General features: G+C 47.3%; 5 protein-coding genes across 6 annotated transcripts; 3 read left to right on the top strand and 2 right to left on the bottom strand.

Annotated features, from left to right (window-relative positions):
• The first annotated feature begins 9 nt into the window (after positions 1-9).
• SPPG_02636 (uncharacterized protein) lies at positions 10-1,045 on the top strand. Its single transcript, XM_016750920.1, has 4 exons — positions 10-135; positions 189-309; positions 370-433; positions 518-1,045. The coding sequence occupies exons 1-4, from the start codon at positions 34-36 to the stop codon at positions 630-632; spliced, it is 402 nt and encodes a 133-aa protein (XP_016610182.1). The 5' UTR covers positions 10-33; the 3' UTR covers positions 633-1,045.
• Positions 385-8,474, bottom strand: SPPG_02635 (1-phosphatidylinositol 4-kinase STT4). The gene is made up of 35 exons (XM_016750919.1): positions 8,339-8,474; positions 8,051-8,225; positions 7,834-7,981; positions 7,630-7,776; positions 7,070-7,545; positions 6,844-7,004; positions 6,642-6,789; positions 6,413-6,592; positions 6,191-6,352; positions 6,008-6,127; positions 5,645-5,944; positions 5,367-5,588; positions 5,059-5,310; positions 4,853-5,002; positions 4,702-4,798; positions 4,542-4,631; positions 4,322-4,479; positions 4,068-4,267; positions 3,802-3,999; positions 3,592-3,744; positions 3,375-3,532; positions 3,182-3,315; positions 2,908-3,120; positions 2,675-2,852; positions 2,500-2,618; positions 2,251-2,424; positions 2,047-2,172; positions 1,743-1,985; positions 1,588-1,664; positions 1,481-1,529; positions 1,301-1,421; positions 1,078-1,237; positions 939-1,006; positions 764-875; positions 385-691 (listed from the first exon to the last, which is right to left on the bottom strand). The coding sequence occupies exons 1-35, from the start codon at positions 8,347-8,349 to the stop codon at positions 643-645; spliced, it is 5,529 nt and encodes a 1,842-aa protein (XP_016610181.1). The 5' UTR covers positions 8,350-8,474; the 3' UTR covers positions 385-642.
• Positions 8,470-10,143, top strand: SPPG_02634. Of its 2 annotated transcripts, none has more exons than XM_016750917.1 (7): positions 8,470-8,583; positions 8,650-8,768; positions 8,862-9,026; positions 9,167-9,551; positions 9,608-9,642; positions 9,719-9,865; positions 9,925-10,143. In XM_016750917.1, exons 2-7 carry the CDS (start codon positions 8,685-8,687, stop codon positions 9,985-9,987), a joined length of 879 nt encoding a protein of 292 aa, XP_016610179.1. In that variant the 5' UTR covers positions 8,470-8,583; positions 8,650-8,684; the 3' UTR covers positions 9,988-10,143. The 2 variants fall into 2 exon arrangements, with proteins under 2 accessions (XP_016610179.1, XP_016610180.1); XM_016750918.1 differs by having other exon boundaries at positions 8,637-8,768.
• Positions 10,103-14,415, bottom strand: SPPG_02633 (uncharacterized protein). Its single transcript, XM_016750916.1, has 12 exons — positions 14,177-14,415; positions 13,999-14,055; positions 13,578-13,930; positions 13,278-13,506; positions 12,963-13,202; positions 12,721-12,898; positions 12,526-12,663; positions 12,344-12,464; positions 11,439-12,286; positions 10,656-11,359; positions 10,462-10,589; positions 10,103-10,391 (listed from the first exon to the last, which is right to left on the bottom strand). The coding sequence occupies exons 1-12, from the start codon at positions 14,367-14,369 to the stop codon at positions 10,329-10,331; spliced, it is 3,252 nt and encodes a 1,083-aa protein (XP_016610178.1). The 5' UTR covers positions 14,370-14,415; the 3' UTR covers positions 10,103-10,328.
• Positions 14,416-14,540: 125 nt separating this feature from the next.
• On the top strand, positions 14,541-19,062 carry SPPG_02632 (uncharacterized protein). Its single transcript, XM_016750915.1, has 19 exons — positions 14,541-14,662; positions 14,729-14,853; positions 14,916-14,975; positions 15,041-15,266; positions 15,315-15,588; positions 15,652-15,786; positions 15,846-15,926; positions 15,986-16,084; positions 16,296-16,494; positions 16,558-16,640; positions 16,706-16,978; positions 17,047-17,214; positions 17,287-17,418; positions 17,480-17,564; positions 17,631-18,096; positions 18,169-18,296; positions 18,364-18,524; positions 18,578-18,778; positions 18,861-19,062. Exons 1-19 carry the CDS (start codon positions 14,580-14,582, stop codon positions 18,894-18,896), a joined length of 3,015 nt encoding a protein of 1,004 aa, XP_016610177.1. The 5' UTR covers positions 14,541-14,579; the 3' UTR covers positions 18,897-19,062.
• Positions 19,063-19,080: the final 18 nt, after the last annotated feature.

Raw genomic sequence — 19,080 nt, 5'->3', positions numbered from 1 at the left:
ATCCTTGTAGTCTGCAACGTCGTGGTTGCCAACATGAGTTTAAGAAAGGACGAACAAGCTCTCGAGCCCGTAGACGCGGCCTTGGAAGAGCCACGTAATGCTCCTAGGAAACCTGACCTCTGGACTGTTGCAAAGGTAAAGTCCCTTGTATGAAATTCCATTGTGGATGCTGAATTCGAATGTCAAAGGGGATAAAAGCAGCAGAGTTTAAGCTGGAAAATGTCGCAAAAGTCCCCTGCTCAAGAAAGGCCCTTCTTTATGGCATTGGAGGAGGCACAATAATAGCAACAACACGATTCTTCGTTACGCGTACGGGTTCTGTGCAGCTCCTATCATTGTCCGCAATGGCACACTAACCCGATATGATAGGCCGATTGCTTTCTGCAGGGAATTGGGGATTTGCTTCTTTTGGTGCCATCTCAATGCTTTCATGGTATATACCTGCAGATCGAATTAATATGCAAGAGCATCTCGCTATAATTACATTTTTAATATCTATGGTCACTTTTGCGTATAGGGAGTTTTGCCGGTACCAGCGGCGTGTGGTTCAAGAACAATTAGAAGCAATGGCTGCTGAAACAGCCAAAAGAACAGAAGGGGAGAAGCGGGGCCGACCATCTGCAAACGAATGATTGTTTTCACTCAATATGGAATGCCGTTTTGCAGGTACTGGAAGCGGTCATAAAGGCCGCTGGCAGGAAGAAAAGTTTTGAAAGGGGGTTAATGGACTTCGTCGAGGCTGGTAACCACTACTACTAAATACCTTCTCGTGTTCTCGTGCGACTGACGAATGCAAGTCATCATGAATTCGGCCGCCTGTCGCTCAGTTTTATCCAGTTGGAAACGCTCCTTCAGTTTACGTATTGTGACGTCTCCTGAAGACAGTAGGGTTTAGATGCAGTGATAGAGGAGATAGATGTAGAACAAATTGCTCGCACCCTTGAAACAAGGCAATCCAGATTCCATCATTAATGAGACCATTTGCGTAATTTCTTCTGCGTATGGTCTGACGCATAGAGAAAATGTTATGATCCCCTGAACGTGGGCAAGACAAATGGTCACACAAGTCTACAGTACCTGCAGGCCAGATACGCCTTCACACAAAGCTCGGAAAATAATCGGTACTGTGGAGCGTTGACATCACCTCCGAGAACTTGCACCATCTCGGTAGTCAGTTTGAAGGGTGCAGCTTCGAGAATTCCGCCACCGGGGGCGATCGACAGCATAAATCCGAAATCTGACAAAGTAATCAATGTTCCACCGGGATATCCACATCCTCAAAGGTTGATGGTACACCTACCAATGTGGACCATGTGCCCACTGTTGTCAAACATGATATTTCCATTATGGCGATCTTTGATTTGGAGTATGAACAGAATCAGAGAATATGCCGCCAAACTTTTTATGAACTCAGATTGTGCCTGGTGAAGTATTTGAGTATAAAAGTGGGCGAATATCAAGGCGGAAAATCGGTATATACCTTTCGAAAGCTGACGCAGTCTTCTTTGCCAAAGGATGCGATGAACCAGCTAAACTGTGGTTAGTTCCAGTGGACTGGGTATGAATCGTGCGATCTTCGGAACTTACTCGTAAAGGCTATTAACTTGTTCCCTGCCCATCATATCACGAGAAGTCGAATTTGGTATGACTTCAATAACGCCACACTATAATTACATCGGCAACAGCTCTCTAGTTAGGGGAACAATAACGTAATCCATGAGCTGAAAAGTTAGGTAACTTACGCCTGGCGCAGTGGCCACAACTCGATAAGGGAACAGGTAAAGATCAAGGCCCGCCTTTGAGAAGATGCTCTTGAATATGCTAATCAGTTGCAGAGCCAAAACGTCCTGGCGACAATCGTCGCCGACTTTGAATATTGAGGACATCCATCGCGTGGTATCTTGTTTGACAACCGAGTCATCTGATGATTTTCCCGTGCGGTTGTCTTCGGCATTCTTGACTTTGAAAGTTGCCATGAAAGGTGCCTAAAAAAATGGCTCATCAATGAAGCCGAAGTGTATCTGGTGCACCTCCTGATTTACATACCTTGGCGTGACTTTGAAGAGGCCTACCGGACTTATAATCTATATCCACCACAATGCTTTCAGGATTCGTCGGCAGATAGACCCCAACATCTACAACAATCTTCGCCATTTCTTCATCAATCTTGACCTGGTTAATGACACTGATTGTTACTCACGGCGGCCAGCCGACAAGAAGTAATCTGCGTACGGGTAAGTCTGCACAGACCTTTTTCGCTGCCTTTGTAGCTCCGCTTTCAACAAGAGGCTTAAGCTTTCCTGAGATGCCCGTGATTTCGGTGAAGAAGCGGAACTCGCGTTCATAAAAGTCTTTGTCAGACCCTGACAACGAGTTAATAATTTTATTTTGGACCCGTTCCAAAGTTGGCTTTAAAGAATCGGGCTGTGGAGACGTGGGATGGTCAGCGCTTCGAACACACCAACGAGCAGAAGATTTACTCTTCACAAATATCCGTACCGCATCCGCTTGTCCTTCTTTGTTGAACTTGTACATATTGGCATTCATATTCCAAATGATCTGATGCGCAAAATGCTGTGAAGTCTTAGCGGCCAAAAGGATGAAGTGCTCGATGTAGCCTTTATAGACGAAGGTCAGCCTTAGTGGTAGACGGTACCAGAAACAATTCACTGACCAACAGTATCATAGCGAAGAGCTTGCACCATTTGTGGAATGTAGAAGAAAACATGATCCACAGGGAAGTGCTCAAGGACTCGAACGGCATACTGTAATATCCATGGCTGCATTTTGTACTGTTGCCCAAGCAATGACACCCCTGTTATTGGAGGAACCGCTGTCCAGTGCAAAATGTACTACAAAATTGATTAGATACTTGTAGTGCAAGGATCGGGTGACCAAACATGTTACCCGTAGCTGATGGTCAGACACCAGACTTGCAGCATTTTTTAGGATATGCGGCAAGGCCTCTGGAACATCCAAAACCGATGCAGGTGATGCGTAGCATAACGCCACCAAGGATGAGTCCAGATGTTCTCCAGCGTGACTGAAACGGTTACCCATCTGAATTGCAATACGAGGGCTGATGCTCCAAGCAATGCGAATCATTGAGGGCCAGTTGACCTGTAATGGAGGCCGATCAGACAAGTCCTTGAGCGACACATTTAATTCGAAAAGATCATACCGCACGCTCGCTGGTCTGCGGTAGTTCTGGGAGACCCATCTTCTTGTCATCTACAGGATTCAGCCAAGTGGCGAGACGGTGGATTTCATTCTCGAGAAGTAATAGTAGAAGATTTTGTGCGTCTGCAAGATGAACTGATCGAGGAAGGTTATTGCACTGCTACTACAACCCGTCAAAAAGTGATCAGGTATACCTCGTCCAGAAGGCGCCGCCGTAAGCCATGCTGTCCTGATAAACTTTCCAGCAACGCCGTTCAGTACGGCTGGAGAGTGTCCACCGGGTCTGAATGCCTTGATTGCAGCATGGAAATCGACCAATATTTGCAGCTCGCGCTTTTCAATCGTTCCGAAACTTAATATCACGCGTATTAGCGCCGACGTAATTCCCGGAGAGACAGGGCAATTGATTACCTCGCTGGTACTTCAAACCATTTCAAAGCATCATCAAGGACATTGGTCCACATGGTATAGGCGGATGGGTCGCCTTTCACTCCTAGATGTTCAGCAATTTGGGCTCCCAAAGTCAACAACAAGAAGTATGGTTCGCGAATGTACCAAGAGAATCTGTGAAACGATTCATTTAAGTGTAACCCGCAGTTATAACGCACCAGATCGTCTTACCGGATAGAACTTGCATGCTCGTGGGCAATCTGGTAAAGTTTGGCGTAGAACTTAACGTGGTCTTCGCTTTGTACTCGGGCGGACTTGAAGCGATCTAACAAGAATCTTATCCAACTGAGGTGAACCACCCGATGAGCTTCATCTGCTGGCTTTTTTGAAGACGTGTACGTCATTTTGGCGTAGAATGGGTTTGCTGATCTTTTGGCAACACTCTGGTCAGAAGTCCTATCTGCCTTATCTACGCCGGGTGGAAATAAGGTACTCACTTGTAATGGGGGGAGTACAGCCCCTTTCTTTCGTATGCAGTGGTCTCCCATACCGCTACCATATGCGCCATAATTCTGGGTGCCAATTCTGGTCTACTTAACATGAGCCAACCCCAAACGGAGATTGTCATGTCCATGACGGCCGGTGTAAACACCGTCACGGGAGTCCAGCAAATCAGCTCCAAAGTTTCATCTTCGCCCTATAAATATGTTAGTGGTGATATAATTGCTCTTGAGACGCCGGCCGTATGCACCTGGTCATTCAATAGCACCAGCGCCGCTGCTCTGTGTAATATAGGATGAAGCTTCACAGCGAAGTCCGGGTCGTAGGAGTGAGTGACTACCGCGCGGAGATCGGCGCGGAGATGTTTCGAAATTTTCTCAAAGGGATTTTTTTGGCTGCGGCCTGGACCTAATATCGCAATTATCAGATAAATTAAATTTCTAAGTTGAAGTGGTATTGTAAACCCTCACCAGATGGATTCAGGACCATTAACATGCCTCGAACCTCTCCGTAGTACAGCGCCTGCTTGCCGACAGATCTTATAATGGAGGATATAATATCTGATGCGAGAAAGTTAGCAAAACCTCTTCATAAGCGACTTGGGCTCCGTTGGCGCATCTTTGATCATACCATCGCTGGAGCAAAAGCGTCCCAGCAACAACATTAAGTCTGATTTATCCCCTAATCCGAGCTCCGGAAAGTTTGTGTGTAGATCCACTAGGTATCCCTATAATAAACTTGAGTGCCCGTTACGAGATAGTTGCGCCATGAAAATAGTTACCTGCAGCATGCCCATTGTTTCGCTAGACGAGTGCTGTATAGCCAACGTCATCCAGCGGGCACAGAAATCGGAGAATGCTTTGGACGCTCCGTATATATCGGAGTCATTAAGAAATGTCAGTTCCATTCCAATCTTTGCCCGAAGCAATTTCTGAAAAAAGGGATGAATATAAAAGGCGACAATCAATCCAACCACGTCGTTCCTACCCTGCGATCCAAATCCAGTTGGAACTTCGTATCGAGACATTGAACCATATCCAACATGAGGTAAACAGCTTTACGATTCCAGAGTAGCCACGGGAACATAGCCAGCATTTTGTAAATCGTTTTCACTGCAAACATTCGAGCACGGTCCAACCGGCTTGCGGCAGTATACAGGAGCTCAACAATGTGTCTTTCGATCTCTATGCGACCCTCCTCCTTTTTCTCAACGCATTTTTTAAGAAAGGTGGACACAACCTGGGAAAGGGTCAGCAAATCTGGCCAAATGGCGGTGCATAAATGGAGTTGCCCACCTCGTCCCCGATGCAGTGCAATAACCCATAGGCTTCATCGTTATACAAGCGGTCGTCTGTGAGATACTCTAACATGGCCTTCACATCGGCTCTTTGCCCGCGGAGCACTTCTAGTTCACGTACAGCCAGTAGGTATGCGCACTTGGCGAACGACAGTAACTTGATATTGCTCGCCTGATCCGGGAAGGCTTGTACTAAATTCCCCCGCACGCGCTGCTGGGTCTTCAGAAAGCACTATTCAGCGCAGCCCAAATGGCATCGAATTTGCTTCTACTTACCTCGTCCGTAAAACTCTTCTCTAACACAGAATGTGCACGAAGGTCCGCTTCCAAGAACCTCTCATGAGGCGCCAGAGTCATTACAGGACTCTTGACGGCAATCTGGCGCAGTATTGCGGGCCATCCTTTTGGCCAGGATCCATCAGATTTCATCACATATATAACAGCACACAGCCAGAAATCACGAGAGAGGGTTCGAATTCTCCCTGATTTCTCGTCTGCCAACTGAATATGCTCCTCGTCGCATATCACTTTCGCTATCCAGGCAATGTCATAGAGCTCTGCAACAATGTTGGCAGTCTACATATAACCCTTATAAACAGCTGAGCGTCGCGCAAACTCGATCGTGACCTGAATGCATACCTGCTTGCTGATTCGCATGGCCTTCTCGGTAAATGACGTCAAAACCTGTTGAAGGTAAATGCCCGAGAAGACTGGTGATTTCGCGGCTCCGCGCGCTAAAGTATGGCGAACCTCCGTGCTCTGAAGTAACATGCGTGAGCTTGAGCACTCGACATGCTTTGTAGTCAGTTAAACTGATATAACCTTTGGTGACAGCTGTCGGCTAAGTGTTGACAATACGAGATGGAAGACGTCGGGTTCGCAGGTCAAGCCCATATTTCCCAGACTTTCCCAAATGAGATCGTGAGACGGAAATTTGGGATCATTCAGGGAACCCTCAAAAGCGATCGTCAGAACTTTCAAAATCTTACAATGCGCCGCATTAATATAATCAATGTCACGAAATTTACGAGAGGCGCCATTTACCTCTTGCTTCCCCAATATACGTGCAATCGTGGCGACGGCAACAGCGCAATTCTGCTGAGCGAGGCCCTTCTCCCATGCGGAAGACCAGGGATTCACCGTACCACCTTCGACCATAATGCCCCGCATTGTGTCGACACACTTATCCAGAACAGCCACGGTTATGGTTTCTTTCCCAGCAGCCTGCGCGAAGGTTAGCCATGTCCGAATTAGATGACAATAGCACGCTCACCTGTAAATTCCTCAACAGCATTGCGCTCGCACAATGGCGCATGGCGGCAGTGGCTGCATGGTCGTCGGCCCATTGGAGAAAGGCGGGAGCTGGGTTGCGGATGAAGGCCAAGAGAGTGTCTAAGATCTTCCCACGCATGGCAGGGAAGCTGGACCATACATAGGTAAGAGGTTCCAATATTCCGCCTATTCCTGTTTCTTACTTTTCAGTGAGCACCCCCAAGCCTTCCAAAGCAACAACAAAGACTTCCGCTCCGGCGTTTCGCACGAAATGTGGATCTTTCTCCTCCAAAATGGCCGTGAGGTGCACAAACAGATCTTCTTCCAATCGGTCCACATGAACTGAGCAAAGGACAGCTGATTGCTGAACGGATATAGGTGTTTGAAAAATGCGACCTCCCCCCTTTATTGTGGAGAACAGACACATACCACTACCACAGGCAACAGTGTGCCAAGCATGTCTCCCTCATCACACTGTTCGTTAGATGTCTGCCTGCGGTACGATCGCCAACACACGTCGTAAAGAGACCGGATCGCAGCTCGAGACTGGCTATCTGTTACAAGGCTGCAAAGTTTTCCTTGACATACAGTTTCCCAAGTTGCTGTAGATGGTGTTGCATCAAGCCGATGAACTTCCAGAGTGTCGAGAAGTAAATGCTGAGCGTAAGCGAATAAACTTGCGATGACGTCAAGGGCTTCATATCGTTGTTCCGGATACTTTAATGCACCGTTTTCTGTTGCCCTCGCTGCCTTATCAATAGCTTTAAGCTGTTCGAAATCCAAGAGGCGATTGGCAATCTCGAGGAAATTGGTCAGGAATGGAAGCTGAGGCTTGACAGGTGCAGTCTTTAGCGCATTAAATACACCCATGATCGAAACTACACCAGCTCTAAGCTTCCACGGTGCTGCTTCGAAAGATGTAGAAGTTATCGTTAAATAAAACATATCGGGAATTTGAGAGTTTTGTACGGTCAAATAACAACTCATACATTGGTTTCGAATAATAAGATTGACGAATCCATTGGACCATTCCCAGATGGACTCATTCAATGCTGCTCGAGCATCTGCAAACTTATCCGCTAATAGTAGCAGTCGTGAAACAATCTCATAGATGAAATTTTCAACCATTTCATAGTCTTCACGTTCATCATTAACGATGGGCCTCTGGGATTACGAAAAACATCAACAATTACCATCAATTTTTGCCATCTCTTCGCTAGAGAGTGCAGAGAGAATGTCGATGCAGTCAAGACATAGAGGTAGCAGCACCTCTCGACAAACTCCTTCCGACATGATCAAATATTCCAGGAGACCTGTGAATCCCGGATCTCGAAAATAGGCCTAAGTTGTCCGTCATGTAAGTCTCCAAAAGCATACTTTGAAACCAGTAACACATCAACAATGCCCTACCGCCAGGTCGTCAACGTAAGGTTTGGCAGAGCGTCGGCCAGTATAATAGTCTGCCACACTTGGTGAGCACAAGGCCATAAAGTCTGTAAGGTCCTCCAGTCCAGCTGCGGGCACGCTGGCCACTACTTCAGCGGCCTCGGAAAGAAGAGAGACCGAAGATATTTCATCCTCGAGGCTATTCGACAAAAATTGGCGATTCATGAGAGCAAGCCCAATATGTTTAACACAGCGCAAAGGCGCTCTATGCTCTTGGACATCTTGAAGATGACCTGCGCGTCAGATACCCACTTGTAGAACATTCCGGCTATCAATTAGGAAGCACCACAGAAACCTTGGAAACTCTGAAAAAACATCAATGGTGGAGAGTAAACGTCAATGAGGGTTCGTCGCAATTGCTATGACGGTCAACTTCATGATCGGATTCGGGCATTTAACCCTGATTACCCACCCTGATGGCTTAGCACGGAGATTTTCAACGATCTGGTCGCTTCCTCGCTTTTGTCCACCTCGACTCGACGGGCCGCACCGACAAGGTGAGAGGACGATGCTTCACGGCGAAACTGCGTGCATATGAATCATTCAATAGGGTTTTCTTGCAGTTCTCTTCCATTGTTGTGCAAACGATCATAATAAGATGGCCGACGACGCTCCAAAGATGGATCAGATAAAATCTCTGCTGGGAGGTGCCGCTGCCGGCGTTTCGACAGTTTTGGCCGGTGTACGTTGCAAGTTGTGTTAAATCTTTGCATCATTTATGCTCTCAAACGATGGACGAGCTTTAGCAACTCACGGTTCTGATTTCTCTTCTCAGCATCCATTTGATACCCTCAAAGTTCGCCTGCAAACCAGCAATCAGTACAAAGGATTGGCGGACTGCTTCAAACAAACTGTAGCCAAGGAAGGGTTCCTTGGCCTCTACAAGGGCATGGCGTCTCCCCTTGTTGGTGTTACCCCAATGTTCGCTCTCAGTTTCTGGGTGAGTAAGACGGCTGGTGGCCTTTCGTTTGTGACCTTCCTCCTTTCCTATTGGAGACGGACGCGCAGATGCTTTGGTGTCTCTGCATGTTAGTTGTTTTGTTCTTTGTACTGGCCGCTCACCATCCTGTCGTCGTTTAGTCCTACGACCTTGGCTGTCAACTTGTGCGTAACGTTACCCCGAACCGTAAAAATACGGATCTGTCGTTGACCGAGTATGCCATTGCCGGAGGTTTCTCGGCTATCCCGACCACAATTGTGACAACTCCCATGGAACGAGTCAAAGTCATACTGCAGACTCAGGATCAAGCTGCTGGGGGAAAGAAGTACAAGGGAATGTTGGACGCAGGTGCCGATATGTGGCGTGAAGGAGGTATCCGCTCTTTATACCGTGGCACAATCGCGACGTTGGCTCGCGATGTACCAGGATCTGCTGCATACTTCTGGGCCTATGAAGCTGTTTATCGTGCACTAAAGCCAAAGGGACAAGAGGGGCTTTCAGTGGGATCCGTTCTTTTCGCGGGTGGTACGTATCTGATACGCGCGAATTTCCAGGCGTAATCTAAAGTGTGGCTTTCATAGGAATGGCTGGGGTTGCGATGTGGTCCATTGCTATTGTGAGTTGATGCAAATTAGTGGCAACAACACACAATGTACCAGGCTTCCTACTAACATCTTTGTCAATCCGATTAGCCTCCTGACGTTATTAAATCCCGCATTCAGGCAGCACCTGCAGGAACTTACAAAGGCTTCGTTGACTGTGGTGTCAAAATCATCGCATCTGAAGGACCCACAGCACTGTTCAAGGGTTTGGGACCGGCACTTCTCCGCGCCTTTCCGGTACGTGTGCCAGGTTCTGTTCGTGCAACTCGTTATTCAACGTAATATTTCCGTTGCAGGCGAACGCAGCCGGTTTCTTAGGACGTGCCGCCATGATGGAAGTTTTGCATCGCCTGTGGTAATCAGTACTACGTAAAATAGTTTAGACAGCCTCACATAGTCTAGGAGCACAATTGACAAGTTATCGACCTCTATTATTTGAAATACACACTTTCACAGCTTGATCGACAGGAACAGTTAAACAGGGACTGGTAGATATTCTTTCGCAGCTAAAAAACCACCGAGTATATGCTCCTATATGTTACATTCAGCACATCGTTGAACTTAGACTAGACGACGTCCGCAGGTCGCCCCGCCAGCTGAAAAAAGCGTGAAGAACCTCTTCTTGTCTCGTGATGAGTATGTGACATTACGGACATTCTATTGTGCACAAAATGCAACAACGACTAATATCTAAAATAAGTTACAGGTTTTTGCCATCGCTCACTGTCGGTGGTGGATGTAGCGCAACACGAGCGGAGGATATCTACATATTAAATTTTCATCAAGTGTTAGTCAGGACTTGGCACTGGCTGTGATACGACGCTGCCACATACCCGCTTCGCCAGACCTCCAACAGTCCCGACTAAACCGATCACCTTCCATGAAAACTCGATGCCGAAAGTTTGCTTGGTTACATATGTGATGCGCTTCGCCACCTCCTCTTTATACTTCGCGTACGAGGCTGCAAAGAAATAGTAGTTTAGTTCAGGCATGAGCACGCTCATATTTAAAAACGGCCGCAGCATACCACCGTCCAGACATCCGTCCACCTTCACTCTTTCCAAAATATCGTCGTCGACACCGAGCGGCCTCCCGCCAGCCACAACATCAATGTCCAAGCAGTTCTCCACGATTCGCCGTAAAGTGTCCACAATTCTGTCGTCTTCGGCTTCGGTGGATTCCGCCTCTTGCCACGAAAACTCCTCTGCGACAATCTCAAAAGCGCGACTGGCAGTAACGACCCCATATTTTCCTTCATAGTGATATCTCGCTTCGTAAACTCCAACGCGCCACGGAAGCTGATCGTTGTGGAAGGTCAGCTGACCCCGGACCAGGTGCAAATCTTCAGCGTCAGCGGTAATTCCATCGCCGTGAGCAGGAAGGAACTTCACTTCTGTCTGACCTATCCAACTTTTGCCGTTGCTCTTTTTCACCAGCGATATTCCACGGCCTGTACCAACATCACCATCAATATCCCATTCCGTCTTTGCATGTCCAGTTATGAAGAGCCAGCGGCCACTACTCTTCGTTGTGGTTAAAGCACTGTTCGGGTTAGCGGTTACCGGGTATAGACCAATCCAATCCCGCGATGTCATGGCTTCGGCCACAGATACAAACTCAATTGTAATGGGTTGACCAAGCGTGAAAGTAACAGGAGATCCAGTGGCACAGAAAGGAAACTCCAAACGGTATAAATGCACTGGAAGGCGAGAAACAGGAAGCTCTTCCCCTCTGAGAAAGAAAGACATAATATTAATGACACACGTAACAGCTGACAGCCCGATGGCGATAGAAGATCAAATCAACATACACTTTCGCTAACTGTGCAAACTTCAAGGTCGTTTCTCCAACCATTGCTCGTACTCGAGGCTTCGCTTGATCCACCAGGTCTTCCAGTTCCTCAATAATGCGCTCAACGGCTTGGGGCAAATTCCGGTTTGCATCGCGCCTTCCTCTAGCAGCTACTTGACGAGTGGCCGTTTCATCTTCATGAGATGAGGAAGAGCTTTGCGAATCTTGAGATGTCTTTTTACGCAACCGGAGTCCTTCTCGCCCGACAGTGGACCCATCGTCTTCTTCCGCTATGTAGTCATCCTCCTCGCTTTCCGGTGGTGTCACATCTGTACCGACACGGCGTACGCCTTTTCGGCCCCTTGCACGTGCAACAAACTCTTTCCATGCTTCTGGCCCCATGACTTTCCTAAGTTCCTGTTCACCTTGACGTTTCACCAGCTTGATCCGGTTAAGAACATCAACAAGATCCAAATCCTTCACCATCTTTTCTACAGCTCCCTTCGCATTTCGTTCGAGTTCACCAACTTTACTCTTCAGTACCCGTTCGACTCCTGCTTCCCTTCGGATTTTGGATCCATACATTCGCCGCATATGTGGTTGTTCAACGTAGCGCAGGAACAACCAATTCGAGACTTGACCAAAAAGCGTGATTGCATACAGCACGGGGGAACCGCATATCATCGCCACTCCCCAGCAGGAGAACGTGTACAGGAGCGGATTGTCGAGATAGCGATACAATCCACTATAGACGGGCCCACTTCGTGCACGAAGCTCGTCAATAAAGAAATCGCCATAAAACCATCCCGATGAACCGATCACTTCAAATGTAGAGATCGCAATCCAGAGATGCAAGAGAATAAAGAGCTGCATAGAGGTGAGGTAATCATAATCATGCTTCCTTCAATGAGGACAAGCTCTTACCACGCCCAAAGTTGCTCGAAGAAGAAAAGTACCATAAACGACATTCTCTGGTACCACAAATAGTCGGATTGCGCAAATGAAGAATGATACGTAAGTCATCAATTGAGTAGTGTTGTATATTCTAACCGAGCAGTCTATGTCAGCCAGCTGCAAGAACCCGAGCACCAACGAGAGACACTTACACTTTCCAATGATGGAACGCCTCCCGAGGACTATCGCCATACTTGATGAAGTGGCGGTTCCATAAACGGAAATTGCTTTGCAAATACAAGATCGCACCAAGCCCGTAAGTGTGGACAACACGCCAAAATAAGGTTTGACTAGAAATGGAGAGTTAGAGCTTTGCTACAGCGGGAAGTGACCAAATAATGCCGTACCCCACATAAAACCACAGTTTCCAAGTGCCATCGATCGGACCAATTAGAATGGCGGCTAGAACAGTGTAGGCCGCTATGGTAATAGTTTGGAGATCGGTGCTTCTAAACCAGTCCAAATTGCGGAACACCGTCATATCCCGTCTAAAATACTTCCCCATTAACTCACGATCCTCCTTTTCTGGGAAATGGTAATTGAATAAGTACGGGGTATCAAAGTCCGTCGCAAAAGATGAAATAACTACCAGTTTTCTGCGTGGGCGGATTATAGGTCTTGTCAATGTGCGGATTCTCAACCCAATGCAAAAATGCCATCTGCGCCGCATGGGCTGCCAAGCTGATAAAGAGCACCCAGTAGCTCTGAGCAATGAGGGCAGTTCCATAGAAACCGATGTACCCGACGGAATACATAGGGTGCGGTGCCATCTCGAACACCCCGTCAAATGTCAATGACGCGTCAACCAGGAAGAAGAAGTCCCCCCAATCTGCCAGTCATCGAAACATTGCGAAAAGTAAGAACCATGGGTAAAAAGCACAGAAATGAACAGAAGTCCACTCACACCACGCAAAGTCTTTAACAACTCGATGAGCATCGGTCTTTACCCAAAGATTGAACAACAGCATGAGAACACCTCCTGCGTACCGAAGTACATCCTTCAACCCGTGGCCACCTTCCGGATATTGGTAGAAAGATATTGCAAAGAGCACGTAGCACGTGAAGTCGTTAACCAGAATGACGTCGACCAATCCGCGATAAAGTATCCAAACGTTAAATTCAATCGGCATAGTCTTTTTCACGGGGAAAATATGATTCATTTGTAATTCGTATACAACTCGCATATCGTCAAATAAAGACGTACCTCGTAATTGTATTGAACATCCTTGCTCATCTTCCGTTTGACTTGATTGACCAGAAATTGCGCCCACCATGTCCGCGGCTTGGTAGGATTAGACTGTAAACCAATTCGCTTGGCCCAACGGACGAGTGCGCGGTCGCGACTTTGAGCACTCAAGAGGACACCAAGCCCGAAATTGTACATGCAGCGCCAGAAAATAAAGAAACAGAGGAACACTCCTCGCGGGGTATTGGTGAACAAGAAAAGAGAGATCTCGAACGCCATCGCACCGAGAGTGATCCATTCAGGTAAGGTCTTCGGTTCCTTTGGCGAAAATAGGGTCTGAATCAAGTCGTGTGTCTGAGGAACGGAAAAAACTGTGAAACGAAAGTAAGCATGAGGTTCAACTATAAATGTCTACAGTGGCAATAGCAGACGCCATTACCTGTGCCGTCCGGAACCCTCCCAACTGTTGTTTCCTCGGACGCAGCCAGAATCGCTTCTAAGAATTTGATATGCCACACATTTAGATTCACAAAGGCAAAGGGAGAGAATTCACATTACTATTGCATGTCCGTAAAGCCAGAGAGAGAGGTCATCAGTGTCTACAAGTATCTGCATACCTTTAGAAGCAGGCGTATTCGGTGGTACGTCCGGCACTTTTAAACCCTTAATCGCAAGGCCGTCGGCCGACGTAATTGACGGCATACCACAGCTCGACGACTTGCTCATTGCACAGATATCGCCGGTTTCTGCACCACTTCGAGGTGGCGAGTCTGGTGGAGTAATGACAGCACCGTCGCGGTCGCTCCCCATGATGAAAGATCGGTGGCAAACGAAGGAACGGCTCGGCAGAAGTCCCAAAGTTGGCAGTCCTGGGGTCATCCAAGACAAAATTGACATGTGATTTACCGCACTTGGCGGGGAAGCAGGCTTAGTCGGCAATAAGGTTGTTGCCATGCCAATTTGGATGTCCAATTTGGATATCGACGGTGCGCACTTTTGGCCTTGGAGCAACGACAAAGGATGTTACTATTGCTGCTTGCTTGTCTGCTTTGCACTCCGGTGTTTAGTGCAATTCACGTTGACCAGGCTGGTGCGACAGATTGGTGTGTTTTTCGGCACTGGAAACTTTATTGGAACGCGATCTGACAGCCATCTTATCTACCCCAAAGGCACAAGGAGCTCGTGGGGACCCCCAGCCATGTGTTTTACACGCGGACAGGCCAAAGGTCACAACTGTTTGTGGGAACAGAAAGGAACGTACTTGCCCTGATATCCCCTAAAACGGGCAATTCTGGTATGTTTTGCGGCGGTACGGTCGTTCGGCGCTTGTTACCGACATATTGCGTTCCTGGATAGTGTGGCGACAGGTTCTGGAGCCTTCGGACGATCTTCTCTCAGTACGTCTCGGTTCGCATGGTATGCATGACTAATAATGAGTGATGGTCAACGGCAGAATCCGACGCTAATCTGGTGATATCTAGGGTTAGTGTCCATATCCGGCAGACGATTGATTCATACGCGCCTCTGGGATGCTCAAACGGGATTCCTTGTTTGGGATCAGTCATCTGATGGAAATGTGAGCAAGCCCGCCGCAGATCTGACCTTTACCGGCGGCGGTGATGTTGTGACGCTGATAAATGGCGAAACTGTTACTCGACTGAGCGGTGAAGAAGGAAGCATCTTATGGTCTTCTAAATTGGAGACAAGGTACGTTACTCCGGGTATCATTCAAACATTATCTAATTATAATTTTAGTGCCACTTACCGTTGTATATATGCCCATGGGAGAGTCTTGTACCTTATTGGCACGAAACAATCGCGCGACTATCCAGAGGTCTCCATCATTCAGATGGACGCCATTACGGGACGCATCATCGAGGAATATCAACCTCCTAATGGTGCAGTACGTGCATCTGAGGATATCTTCGTGGCTGGCGACGTGGAGCACGTGTATTTATATTGGAATGGGGTGGCAAGAGCCTATAGGCATATATTAGGGCGCCAAGCAGACGTGGAGGAAGTGGAGGAGGTACGTGCTTTGCGGTGACACCGATCGACTAGAGTGCTAGGATCTCAATGTTTGTTCCATTAGGTATTCGGAATTGAGAGTGCTGAAATCGTTACGGTGTTGCAACCAGAGACTATGCACCCAGATATAATTATCCGTGCCAAAGACAAGTACCTCATTGCACGAAACCCACACACTGTCGTCCACACGTTTCAGCGGGTATGTCATTTTCAAAGCGGGTTGCTGTTTAGTTAATACTAAGTAACACCTATGGTTAGGCTCATCTTGAGGGCAATATTTTTGCGACTGCCCATAGTCTTGGCAAAACCCACGTGCTCCGGCTCACCAGAGGATCTGGGGTGAGAACGTGTCCCGATATGAGATCACTTACTGGTATTCATGAGCCTACTGTCTTCAGAAGGAGCTACGAGCCGAACTGGTTGATAGCACGTCCGCAAAGGCCATTGGTACATATTCGATCCCATTTATTGAAAGAATGTCCGGCCCTGTTCAGAAGGTTTGTGATAGAGTTTCAGACGTCTTTGGAAGGTTATTGGTATATTGCGTGATGATCACGATTGGATTTCTACGACTTTGAGTGGACGGTTCACCGTTCCTTGGTCTATGAAGGATTTTTGATACTGTTTCTCTGAGCATTATAGCACAATGCATGGATTAAGGTTCCGTTCGTCGCTCTAGCCCCTTACACATCCTCCCAATTCCCATAGGCATTTCTCGATGTATTTCCCAAGAAGGACGGCTCCATTGGCTTTCGCATTTTCATCATTACAGCAGATGGTTCAACTAAACTGTTGAAAGACGGCGCGATTGTATGGACGAAGGAGGAGGCTTTGACCAAAGCTTCTGCAGCCGTCTACGTCGATCTTCCTGAAAAGAGTCTATTGTCTCAAGTGCACGACGAATTGAGTAAGACACAGTGTGCATTTCAATCTGTTGATAATATACTGACAATTTGACGTTACCTAACAGACGAACAACCGGAAGAGACAGCTTCAATCACGTCGATCGAACGCTACATGAGACGCGTCCGGTCTCATTACAATAAAGTGAAGGTAGCTCAGTTTATCGTCGCCATTTTGTATCTGGAGGGAGCTCTTACATGATTGCATTGATGAAGGCATTACCAGAGCGCATTGTGGCTATGTCGAAGTATCTCTTCGGTAGTAGCAATACTCACGATGACATGGATCTTCGAGCAGATATGCTGGGTGTTCGGAAAGTCATTGTCTTCGCCTCGAAAACTGGGAAGGTTGTCGCCTACGATACTGAGAGAGGTCGAACGGTATGGGAGAGGTATTTTGGCGGTATCTCGTTCTGGCAAGTGGAAAATATACGGACATCGGTAGTCAAGTACCCGCCTGTTATTACCCTTGTGGGTAACCGGGATGAAGTAAGTGTCCAAACTTGTGAATTGCGAAGATATCCCGACATTAATGTCTCGTGATCTGTTCCATGAAGTCGACTTCGCTGTTATACAGATTGAATGCGTTGACAGGCGATGACTATCCTGGGGATGGTTCTAATGCAACATCGGAATTTGGCCTCATTCGCAAGGTGATGAGGCTTCCTTTGGAAGAACCCGAGGACAGAACGCACTTGTTGGCATTGGTTGGACAAGATTCTCAGGTAATTTTATATTTCGGTGGATTGTGTTTGTTGTTGCGTCTGGACTGCTTGATGGACAACTGAACTTCCCAGGTCTATCTGCATCCGGATTCTCCCGTAGCAAGGGGCGCCTTCGAGACATTTCTTCCTACCTTTCATCTTTACTTAACGGAAGGAGTAGGATCCTCGGAACTAGGCGGTTTCAAAGTCGCACAATCACCGGATGTGCGTGAACTAGCAGTCAACTACTGTTGGATATTTTCAATGCTTATTCAAGTATTTTCAGGGCAATTACAAGCTGATCTCAACGTGGAAGGTGGAATTTCCTGATGATGAGAAAATTGCCGCACTCGGTGAAGTATCCAAACATGGTATGTTGGTGCAGCAGAAGCGACCTAAAGGAGACGGGTATTCCATCTAACCAATGGGCACAACAGAGCACGTTGCTTCGCTAGGACGGGTACTAGGCAATCGCTCGGTTCTGTACAAATATCTGAACCCGAATCTGCTGGCTCTCGCTACCATCGCAACTACTGGCACTGGACCTTTCGATGCACAGTTCACCTCTGTTGTCCTATTGTATCTTATTGACACAGTTACCGGTAGCATCCACTACCGAGCTGAGTTCAAGGGAGCTGGACACGTTTTGCCCGACATTCCCTCGATACACCTTGTACAAAGTGAAAATTGGGCGGTGGTATCCTACTGGAATCATGGTCCGGAGGCAGCTCCATCACAAATTGATCAGTCGACCATTGAAACAGAGCAGGATCTCAAGAAGAAAAGGAAGAAGAAGAGAAAACCGGCAGCTGCGACAAGTTTTGCTGTACCAGATGCGAAGGGGTTTGAAATGGCTACCCTGGAGTTTTACGAAAGTGCAAAACCAGATTCACGGCTTGAAAGGTACAGATACTGTTATTTAGTTTGTCTTTTCCGTAAAATTCGTTGTCAAACTATTTAATTACATAAATATAGCAATACTTTTTCCTCCTTCCAATCGAAACGGCCACATGTCATCGCACAGAGCTACGCATTCCCTAAGCGCATTAACGCGATGGCGCTAACAGCAACTGGAGCAGGAATCACAACTAAGGAAGTTTTACGTATGCGTCCGCAATGCCAAATGCATGAGTGACTATTCACTGATAGATTACCTCCTCCTATTTGCAGTTGGACTCGCAGAGGGTCACCTCTACGGCGTGAATAAGAGACTGCTTGATCCGCGTCGACCGGTTGGGGCACCAACAGCGGATGAGAAAGAGGAAGGCGTGCTACCATATCGCGCAACCTTGGATTTCAATCCAAAAGAAGTTGCTTCGTATCATTTATATGTAAGTATTGGGTGTGGTAACGGTGGTTCGCAGCAAATAACAATTCTAGGCAGGTTCCGCGCATTGAGCATGTCCTCAGCTCTGCCACCAAATTGGAATCCACTTCTCTGACCATTGCGTGGGGTTTGGACATATTTTGCGCACGGCGAAGCCCCAGCAAGGCCTTCGATGTGCTGAGCGAGGGATTCAACTACGGTGCGCTATTGACAACCATAGCAGCGTTGATTTTAGGTATTTGGGTAGCTAAAGGAATGGTAAGCACAAAGGACAGTTCCTTTGTCCCTTATGGTAATATGAACTAATATGAACGTTGACTTCCCCGCATCTTACCTATAGGCACAGCGTAAGAAGTTGAATGATTTGTGGAAATAAGTTTGTGTCCATTGGCTGGTAGAATACACTCGGTTTTTTGCTTGACGTGATCCCAGATCCTATCTTCCAAGCGATTGATTATAGCTAAGGTTCTATGCGTTTTCTCTCTATGATAAAGAAAAAGTGTCCACCAGAAACCTCATGGCGATCTGGGAACTGTTCGAAATTGGGTCTCGCCACTATC

This window comes from Spizellomyces punctatus (genome assembly GCF_000182565.1).
Source record: "Spizellomyces punctatus DAOM BR117 chromosome Unknown supercont1.4, whole genome shotgun sequence".
Classification (NCBI taxonomy): domain Eukaryota; kingdom Fungi; phylum Chytridiomycota; class Chytridiomycetes; order Spizellomycetales; family Spizellomycetaceae; genus Spizellomyces; species Spizellomyces punctatus.
This window is presented reverse-complemented; position numbering and strand designations above follow the sequence as displayed.